General features: G+C 40.2%; 1 protein-coding gene across 1 annotated transcript; it reads right to left on the bottom strand.

Annotated features, from left to right (window-relative positions):
• Positions 1-8827: 8827 nt before the first annotated feature.
• On the bottom strand, positions 8828-10812 carry LOC120529679 (fin bud initiation factor-like). Its single transcript, XM_039753702.1, has one exon. It carries the CDS (start codon positions 10362-10364, stop codon positions 9738-9740), a length of 627 nt encoding a protein of 208 aa, XP_039609636.1. The 5' UTR covers positions 10365-10812; the 3' UTR covers positions 8828-9737.
• Between the last annotated feature and the right edge of the window lie 404 nt (positions 10813-11216).

The following is an 11216-nucleotide window of genomic DNA, read 5'->3' as shown; positions in this document are numbered from 1 at the left end:
CACTCAGGAGAAGAAAATTGACAACTTGCCTTTAAGTACACCTACAGTAATTTGAATAATTTGAATAAAGGATTAGAGCTATGTAAAATGTCCAACAAACAACTAGATCAGGGCTGCTATAATGTAACTCTTGTAGTGTGGTTTGGGGTAGTGTTGGAAGTGAAACCAAATAATTGCCGGTGCTCTGTCTTTGTCGGCTGCGTTTTAGTCCTCCAAGCCACACAGAGTTATGAGCAGGTGGGAGGGCTGGTGGTACTTTTTGGTGTTGGGGACTGTTTTGTGAGGTACTGGTACACATCGCTACATAACCTTTACTGACGGCACTTAAATGGAATAAAGCCTGCTTTAGTATTTTGGGCGACATAGTAGAAGTGCACTAATGTACCATTATAGATCCTCAAACTGGTTTACAGTACAAAGAGGTGTGTCCAATAAATGGGACAGGCATCTTGTTTGTTTATTTTAGTCATCACAGCAAGTTGCAACAGGTAGGCACTGCTCTGAGGCGAACAGCTTGGCTGGTTAATAAATGCTGTCTCTTGCTCTGACAAGCCTGTTGCTTGTAGTTTCAGCCAACCTGATTTCACTAAGAGAAGTGAGAGACACTTGAAGGAGAAACAATGGACAGGAGAGAAAGAACAGAAAAAAGATGTAAGAGTGGATTTATTTTGTTAGGTTACATCGAATGATAAATGTTATCATAGCAGTGTAATAGCTCTGTTGCTTGACTGTTTTAAAGAGTGCCACTAACTGTAGAGAACTTGGTTGTTTCTCCCCCACATCCCAAAAGGAATTTGTCTGTAAGTATAGCCAGAAATGCACTGGGGTTGGATCATATTGTCCACCCACTGCTGTTAGAATAGTCTCTGGGACCCTAAGATCTTTTAGTAGAAAAGCATGACTAGAAAATGGATGCCTTGTATAGGACAGTCACTTTACAAGGTTATTTAAAGCATCCACAAAGCTATGCATATTCTGATCATTTTGTACCATTTTGTGTATTTGTGATGCTCCCAGCTTCATTTTAGGTATCCATAATGCAAAAGGCAGAAAAACTAAACATAAAAATTCCAGGTCAGATCCAGGGTGTTGTACCGTGTTAGCCATTATTAAAGGTGTCATTTTGTTTGACTTCTCACTATAGGTCAGATTCACAAAGAACCTCCAAAACAAAGTCTGAAGGTATTTTATAATGTCCTGGAGTTTTTCTTGCAATGTATTTATATATCAGTTATTAAGAAGTAAGAATAATGCTAACAGCTCTGCCTTTTTGGATTTCTCATTAGCTTTGTGAACTCTTGGGTGTACTCTTCTCGTAAATAGGCTGCCTAGACTTTAATAAAGTAACTCCTTGTGACACAGTAAATTGACTGCTTGATTAGTGTAGTGTTGTGCTGGCCAGATGTTTAATTTGCTCTTTTTATTGCAGACACCATCCATCCCATTCCCTTACACTTTCTAGGAACTCACACCTGCCTTAGGGACTGGAAACTTTAACCCCACACCTTGTATGTTCTCCAGACTCCAATACCCTCACTTCCTCTATTAACTCTGGACTGGAGAAAGAAGAGAAACTGTTAAAGAATTGATTTTGTGAGTTTATTGGGGTCCCAAGGACACTGAGGTGTTCTTTATCGTGTTTCCCTATTTTTTCTATCCTTTTCCTTTAAATCTACATATAAGTGATCACAAATTTGAAAGATTATGTACCAAGGATGGAGTGGATTAAAGGCAGCAAGATGGAGCAATAATTAACTATGCTGCCTCACAGCTCCAAATGTTCAATTCCCAATCCCTGGTAGATTATGTCCTCACCATACTTATGCAGATTCTTCAATTTATCTCGCACATCACATAGAATTAGGTCAATCAGTGCCTTTAAACTGGCCTAGTGTGAGTACATGAGTGCGAGAGTGTGCTCCGTTATAGCCGTTCACCACTTTAAGAGACAGTTCTTTCCCTGTGCCTGATAGGAGTGGGATAGACTTCAACTACCCACCTCTGGACCTTAAATCAGATTAAAAAGTGTGTCCACATAAATGAATGCGTATGGGTGTCTCTATGAATGTGCCCTATGGCAGAATGGGTAAAGTTGCTTCTTCCTACAATATGCCCAATTTTGCCAGAATAGGCTCCAGATTTCAGCAATCTTGAAATTGCACAGTTAGCTGGATGGGAAATGAAACACTGTGATAATCTAGAATTCAAGTCAAAAGTGATTCCCTTTACCAGTTCATTGTTCAGTTTTCTTTGTAGTCATAGTGGTGCATGAGTCAGATAATAGAAAATTAGACTTGAATCATCATATGAAATTGAGCTCTTCTACATGAATGAAACTGTTCACCTTTTATTGTGTATAGTGTTACCGTTCTCATTTTTTGAGCAACAAGGTGGTGCAGTGGGTTGAAATCCTTGCTTGCTCACTGTCTGGAGACTGCAGGTTTTCCATGTGTCCTCATCGTTTCTTTCCAGATGTTTGGGTTAGTTTGATTGTTGACTTTAAACTGGGGGGATGTGGCTCATTATGGATTGGCACCACACCCAGGATTGGTTGTCTCTTTCTGTAAGCCACTTGTTTATGTCCACATGACCCACCTCAATGCCCTATAAATTGTTCAGGGCCAGAACTGGTAGCTGTAAATGTCTCACACAAAACACTTTCTAGAGGATGACTTCTGCCTGTCCCTGGCCTGAGCCACAAGACCACAGTGTCCCTCAAGCTTTAAGTCTCACTCTAACATTATACTAGTTATTTATATGTATATATACACACAGATTCCCTGTAATTATATGATAAACACAGACTTCTACTGATTTTTTTTCATAATAAAAAACATAGCTTGTTAAGCTATAATTAGATTTTGTTTGTTCTGTTTGGCAGGGCTTAAAAACAATAAATCTAACGGATTTTGAATGTTGCCATGGCCTAATTTTTCCTAAATAAAACTGACATTCTACCTCAGGACTTGTTTTATATATCAAACTGAGCAGGTTTGCAGGTTGAGTGACTCTGTGCTGGATCAAATACTTGGAGTTTCTTCATGTTTTTGCTCAAGAATCACGACGTGATGGAGTCAAATGGCTGTTCATTGTGGATTCATCACCAATCTTAGTGGGGGAGTTTCAGGAGGGATACCAGACCTCAACAGGACATTAATAGGAACATTTGGAAAGAACATCCCATTGATACAAGGTGATGCCATTACATGAGGAGGAGTAAAATGCACACCTCTAAAAGAGAAGGCAATACGTGTTGTTGGCAGCTTCTGTTTGCCTGTGTACCATAAGCATAAGTGGTGTGGCCCTGCACTCTTGAGCTCACCCCAAACACAAAATATCTCAGGAAGACCAGAAATTGTATAAAAGGAAATGAATAAAGGTAACAAAAAAGACACGGAAGGGAATAAACTAATGGCAGTGACAAAAAAGGCAATATAATCAACCTATCCCTCTGTAAATATGTCCTTTACCCTCCTAGCCCACTTTCCTAATTGTTCTTTTGCTTCCTCCTTCTACTCTCTGTTTCTCCTTCTTTCCTTATTCCTTCCATCAGAAGAGCTCATGCTTACACTTGTTTTGATAGGATCCGAAATGGACCTTTTAAACCAACTGCCAGGGGAAGTCCTTCTAAAGAAGGCTCCTGAACCTTTTCCAGCGTTAGGAGAACCCCAGACAACTCTAGAGGCCAACCTACTAGACCTTTACCAAGTGACTCCAAGCATGGTTCAGGTTCAGCTTCTATCTTTAACCCGTAAAGGACCAATCCCAGGTTACATTTTTGGTGAGGTTTGTACTGTACTGTGTTCATGGGATAATAATGGCACTAATAGGTATATAATGGCACTATATACCTATTTTACTGCAATGGCAGGGGGGGCAGTGATAGATTTGAGCTGTCACCTATCTGTCTGAGTGTTTCCTGAAAGTGCCTTCTAATATTGTTTTGTGACTAAGCCCTGGGCAATCACTAGATTGGAACATGGCACTCTCTGTTGTAGGTCTTTTAAACCCACCAACTTACTACCTGACCACTTTCTTGTATCACCAGTTCCCACTCCACAGTGACCTTTCTTTAATCCATTTTATATGAAGGCATCTCATTTGGATGTAAACAGATTGGGAAAGTGGCAAGTTTCCATCTCAATAGCTGCTTCTCCTTTTTTGCCCTTTATTATGGATGCTTTGTTTTGCTTTGAAATCCATTTATTGTCAAACCACTTACTCCAATTCAGGGTCATGCTAGTGCTGGAGCCTTCCCTGGAAGAATTGGGCACAAGGAATTAATTCAGCCCATCACAGCAAGTCTGAATTGTTTTCTGTTTCACTCAACAATGCTGTTTAAGTTCAAAGAAAGCCAACAGCCAACCTGCGAATTCATTCAGTGTTTATTTTTTTTAAACAATGAATCTATTTTAATAAAGTATCATAGGGCCCACTTATGTTCACACCTGTGCATCAAATATTTGTGAAAAAACCCATGTAGGCACAAGGAGAACATGCAAACTCCATGGAGGCAAAGATTAGGCTGGGACTTTAGTGCTGCCAGGCAGCAATGCTTGCTACTGTGCCACAATCCATTTTGAAAAAAACAATCAAATAATTTTTAGCTTACCCACATATCATCTTAACTAACCATGAACAAAAGAAATGTTACAACACAGACAAAGGTCTCGTGGTGAGACATAATCTTAAGAAACCTTTATTGCTTTAAAAGTGACACAAGGTTCCACACAGTTTGCTACTCACACAAGAAACATAAAGTCTAATCCTGCCTGCAGTATCTAATTGTTAATGTAGGACTTTAACCCATCCCCGTTGACATTTTATACATAGCATTGATACTTTACAAAGTATAATATAGAAAATGTGACACAATGTCGCCATTCATTAAATAAACGATCAGACTTAAATTAAAAAGTAAATGCTCTGCATAAAAAACAAATATGCATTACAACACATTATATTATTCCAATATGTGGATAAAAAATAGGATTTATACCATGCATTAGACAATTTTGAACACTGAAGTGAACACTTCACTTTTTATGGCTGGCCATTTCCTTTTATTTTTAGCAGCTGTATTATTTGAACATGGATGCCCCAGTAGGCCCTGGTGGAGTGGAGTGAGTTCAACAACCATTTCAGTCAACCAATAAGGTAAGAATGCTGACTGTATGGTGTGTTTTCAGGTCTGATGTGATCATATCTAACAGTAAATTAAAAATAATGATTAAAATAATGCTGAGAATAAGGAAAATGTCTACCATAATAGTTATCTCCCAAAGCTTGCATGGGAACAATTCAACTTCAAACAAAAAATAGATTTGTTAAAAAAGAAAAAAATGGTGATAAAGTGCAAGGTCATAGGAGATTTGGGTAAATCAAACTAAATTAAGAGGCCAGTTACTGTATATGGGGGACATACTGTAAGCTGTGACAAAGAAAATGTATATATCTGAAGAGATTATTACACATTACAACATTAATAAAGCACTGGAGGTTATAAAAAAGCAAAAGCTGAAAATTTGTAATGCAATGGCATTTATAAAGCATGTAAAGTAAAAATTATAATGACTACCTAAAGCATCGATTTAATTAAATGTGTATGGTGGAAGATTTTACTTATACCGTGATGGACATGGGTTTAGTAACTAATGGATTTTTTCCGTGGATGGATGAATATTTTAATTTGTCATTACACACTTTGCATGTTCTACCCGGGCTTGTGTAAGCTTTTCTGCGAATACTCTGGTCTCCTCCAAAATCCCACAGTTATGATCAGAATAAAAGCCAACCTCTAAACTGGTCCAATATTGTGAGTGAGGGTTTGTGAGTGACTGTATGGCATGCAGCCTGTTGTGGCTTCCTGTTTGCGCCAAATTCTGCTGGCACAGCCTTTAAATGCTGGATTAAGTAACTTTAGAAAATTGCTGGCTGGATGGCTTACTTGTTAGCTTGTAGGACGAATGGGGAGCTTGTGCTTAAAGCTGTACCCAATCTCAAGTTGGCTGATTAAAAATACAGACTGTTTGCATATGGGTGCACATCGTTGTGTTGCGTCTTTTCTTCTTCAATTACTATTTCATTGATCTACCTTTCCTTGAAGGAATCTGCTGCATGCCATCAGTTATGTTCTATCTGATGACGACCAGGGAGTATAAAGATGTAAATGTTTCCAGCACAAAACCACATATTGTACATAAACACAAGCACAGTCTCAAATCTTTTAACCAATAAAGGATCACACATAAGCAATCCTGGCACGCTGGGCTCAAGGAGGAAATAACTCTGGACAAGTTTTTCACATGTCACACCCATACAGTCACATTGATAATTAACCTAAAACTTATATATTTGATGATGCTTAAATCATCCATCCATCCATTTAATATACACATGTAATCAGATCCAGAGTCAGGAAAGCTGATGTCTATCTGGTAGTATCAAGTGCATAGCAAGAACAAATCCTGGATGGAATGCCCCTCCATTGCAGGACGTAACTCATACTGAGTACAGTCAACAACCAGACTACAGTGAATGTGCTTGGGAAGTAAGAGGAAAACTTAAATACCTGGAGAAAAAGCAGCATATACACAGGGAGAACATGCATCCTCCATTCAGGCAGTGTCCAGGCCAAGATTAGATGCCTCACCTAATTCTAGGGGAGATGTTCCTCTGTGCTTAAAAATAAAGCTGGAATAAAAAGTAGTGGAAAAAGCAAGCAGAATTCAAACCCTTGGTCATAAGAAAAATGGCAAACCGCCTAGAATCATTACAACAGTAAAGTGTAAAATACAAAAAAGACAAAATGCTTCTCTGTGATGGACAGCTTTAGACTTTGCATTTTAAAAGAAACCATGCACCTCTGATTTCTGCTTAAAATTTCTGTTACGTAACCACACTTGCAGTAAAAGATGACTAGTTTTGCACAGAATTAACACTATTCTTGTAAGCCTGCCTTTTTATTCAAATCTTAATAAATTCTCACTTTACTTAACAACTTTGCAAGCAATTACCATCACAAAATGAGGAATGTCCTAATTTAAACATTAACATCCTTTTAGTTAATATACATATAATACCTCTTTGTATTCCCCTATTTACCAACTGACGTATACACTTTACTTTTTTTTGTTGCTTTAAATGAATTTGAACAGGGCTCTATATAAAGCTAAAATTTAAAGGCATGCTTGTGTTTTAGGATGTCACTCCCTTTACTCCTTCAGCTTTTGCATGAATAAGGCTTTTATACACCTGCTTCAGTTTTCTCCTGCCTGGTCAACTGTTTCCAAGTCTTAGGTGAGCTGCAGAATTAGTAAAGTGCTTACCTGCCCATACGCCATAAATGTCATGTGTACTGTATTTTTAGTCAATTTATTGTTACAACTATTAAAATGATTTCTTCTTTTTATAAGTATAGTGGCAAAACAAATTACACTATAATGCTTATTTAAAGAAACTGATAGAAGAAAGCAGTCACTCTCAGCAGGCAAACGTAACTGCTTTGTCTTACAGGGTCTAATGAATGAGAATTCAGTTAGATGTAAGATGACCTAAAGAGGACACTGGTTTTTTGAGCAGAATCCTATTCTGTCCAAGTAAGAAGAAGTCATAGCTTATTATAGAGACTGGCACGCAAGCACTGCACACTATAACCTCATCTCAGCATTACAAGTATTTCCTTTTCAAATGATCATATAGCACAAACAATAATGAAACTTTTAGAGCAACTGAAATCATTCATCACATCGTGCTTGAATTCAGTAAATGAAAATGATGTCTGGGGGTTTGCCAGTTCTCAGCCGACCCTGTGTGTGTGACAGTTAGTGGGCCCTGCCTTGCACTCAGTGATGCTGGGTTAGGCTTCAGCCCTCCACCACCCTGAAATGAGTTAAATATGTTTGAAAAGATAATAATATAATAAAAATGATGTCATTCTCTGTGTTAGTTTTACTTCTAATCAATAGACTTCCTGCAGGAGGCAATGAAAGTCTCCAGCACTTACTGCTGACAGCCTTTCCTTTTTCACACTTGTCCTTCTCTATGCTGCATAAGTCAAATGACAGAAATCTGGTTACACTTTAGATGTCTGTGTTTGTTTGTATGTGTTTTTCTCTCTCTCTCTCTCTCTCTCTCTCTCTCTCTCTCTCTCCACTGGAGACAGAACACAGTACAACCACAAAAATGAACTCAGCACCATCTCTGTTTTGAATTTGGCCACAAAGCCATTTTTTAATGCACTGGATGCCCTCCAGGATCCAGAAGTTGGACATGACACCATCTCCACAGAATTCCTACTATCTATGAGTAAGACGCTTGCCGAAATCAGGGATGAGCAGCTTCAAGCCGGAAGGGCCGCAGGGTTTTCTGGTTTTCGTTCCAACTTAATAGCTTCCAATTAACTTTGATTGAGGTTATTATTTGTTCAGCTGGATCATTTTGTTTTTGTTTTTTTTTTAAACTTTCGAAGTTGACAACTTGAAATGCACTTTTTTTTTAATAACACCAAGTGACTACAATGTTTTATGGAGGGCTTGGAAAGGAAGTGTTAAATGAATCATAATTATATGAATAATAAAGTAGCTAAGATATTATGCTGCTCCTGGACATCATAATAGGAAATGTCACAGCCTTTGGTGTATCAGGAAAATCAAAAATGAGGCAAGTGCTGTCTGTCATAGGAGAATGCCTCACCAATCTATACATACATACATACATACATACATACATACATATATATGTATATGTATATATATATATATACAAACACACTGTATGTATATATATATATATATATATATATATATATATATATATATATCAGAACTTGATTTGCTTCATTAAATAGAAAAAATACTGTATGACATTGGTAGTACTCTAAATGTGTAAATAAAAGCAAACCTCATTTAAAAGAGTCACTTAAAACAGTACTGAGGGATATGCAGAAGACACCATTCAGACTATCAGTTCTGATCTCTTCACTGCTCACCGTGTTGTATGCCCATTATGTCTAAGTGGGCATGAGATTAAATGAGCGAGAGTAAATGAGATCAGGCTGGCAGACTAAAGACTCAGCAAGCTTGGCTTCTCTCTAGTGTTTGTTTAAGAATTTAGCACCTTTTGACAGACCAGGTTTTGCAGTTTGAGGAGAAGCAACTCCAGTCCAGAGTCTCACTTCCTTCATGCCTGCTAACCTGTTTTTTATGAATCTTTTTAAATTATTAGCTTAAAAAGAGATGGAGATAGCACTTCATAATGCAGCAATGAAAGCTGAGGCATCAGTGAGCAACAACACCCATCAGCTTTATAAATGCTGATATCCTGATTGCTTAAATAAGTCAGGATGACAATTAGAGAAGCCCACATTCCTCCCACATAATTGTCACCACGCTACTTTTGGGCAAAACCAAGAGAAAGGTACTTGCTAAAAAGTAAAAGAGACTTTAGAAATGACTTGTTGGCTATTAAGCCTCCGTCTGCTCTACCTTGTTCTCCTTCCTTGTGTTGTAGACAGTGTGCTCATATCTGATTCTGTAAGGTTTTCAGACCTCATGTCCGCTTTTCATCCTCTGTGAATCCTCCATAAGACTCACACCTGAGCTTATTATTTGTTACGAAAAAGCCCATATCTGCTAGCAACTCTGTAGTTTGTCCTAAAACACTCTGGGTATTTGGGAATTCAAATCTTCATGGTTTTCACGTTAGAGTGAAGGAGTCCCGCCAGTCCCACAGCACCTTTACACCTTAAGATATTCATTTCGGAGTCTACTAAGTCTGGCCCCGTGGCTCCGTATGACCATTGCCAGCAGCTCATGTTTGTCCTTCAGTGCAGCCGAGATCTCCAATGTCTCCTTCAGAACCTGTCGACTGTTGAGAATCATGTCCAGAAAATCGTCGTTGACCCGATGCTCCTCTTTGAGCTCCTGTTCCTGACTCTGCTTGAACTTGACCTCCAGCTCCAGCAGGGACTTCTCGGAATTGCCGAACGCCTCGCTGATTTGACTGGTCTCTCTCCTTAAGTAGCTCCCGTAACTCTCCTCGCCGTCCAGGTCATACGAGATGCTCTTGCCGATGCCTTCCAACACTCTGGCCGCGTCTTCCACCTGCCGACTCAGCAGGATGTATTCATCCCGCAACGCTTCGTCCCGATCACCCTCCAGCTCGCATCGGCGCTGATCGGTCATCTTAAAGAGCATCTGACATTTCTCGGGGTCGTCGTTGTCCTCGTAGTCACCGTCGGGCACAAAGTAGTGGTGCAGCGTCCCGTTGGACATCTCGGGGAACAGCGGACCGGTGTAATAGGCTGCGGTTGGGGGCAGCAGCCGCAGAGTGGCGACCAACAGTAGAGTTACGCCGGAGTACATGCTTCGCTTGCTAGTGTGAGCCGAGCGTGCGAGTGGGCGTGCGAGTCTGCAAGCGGTCAGGGTCAGGCGGGCGCTGCCGAACTGCAGCCTAGTCCGTCACATCCCGCCGCGGCTGACAGAGGGCAGGGTGACGGGCAGATACGCGGACGCGGCAGGCGTTCGGTCTTCTCTCCTGGACTTAGCGGACCTTTTTCTGTTTCTCTCTCAACATCTGGAATGCAATGGTACTGCGCTGCCTCCTGCTCGCTCCCTCGCTCTCAATGTCTCACTCCCACTCTTCCCCCTCTCTCTCTCCCCCCTCTGTCGCTCACTCTATTTCTCTCTGTCTTTTTTCCGCTAAATGCTATCCCTAGGATATGTCTGCTCTCAAATTACAGTTCAGCTCCCTCAATTGAGAGGCACAGAAACCTTAAAGCAGGAGAACTCTGATTAAAGCCGCAGCGTTTTTTTTCCAGGAGCTACAAAATCAGCGCATTCTTAAAATGAAAGGCTAAAATAGCTTGGGGGCAGGCATTTAAAGAGCACCGCAAACGTATACAAGCCCCACACACAGAATGGGGGAGCTCCCGCATACCGCACGTCCAGCTGTCTTCACATCTGGGCTCCTGGGTTCCCAAGGAAAGGCTTGAAAGGCAGGGCGACGGGATGGCGAACGGCTTCCCCCATCAGTTCCACATAAAGGCTATGTTGTTCTGGTTTCATAAGTCGTGGTGAAAAGGCTTCTTATTTATTGGGAGAGGCGCTAAGGTGTCCCGTTCACGCGAACACCACCCATTCTGAACATGGGCTAGCCGGAGAGCTCATGGGGGCTTATGTGTCAATTTGTTTATGTCTGTTAACTTTCTTAACCTT

The sequence above is a fragment of the Polypterus senegalus genome, chromosome 1 (assembly GCF_016835505.1).
Source record: "Polypterus senegalus isolate Bchr_013 chromosome 1, ASM1683550v1, whole genome shotgun sequence".
NCBI classification, from domain to species: domain Eukaryota; kingdom Metazoa; phylum Chordata; class Cladistia; order Polypteriformes; family Polypteridae; genus Polypterus; species Polypterus senegalus.
This window is presented reverse-complemented; position numbering and strand designations above follow the sequence as displayed.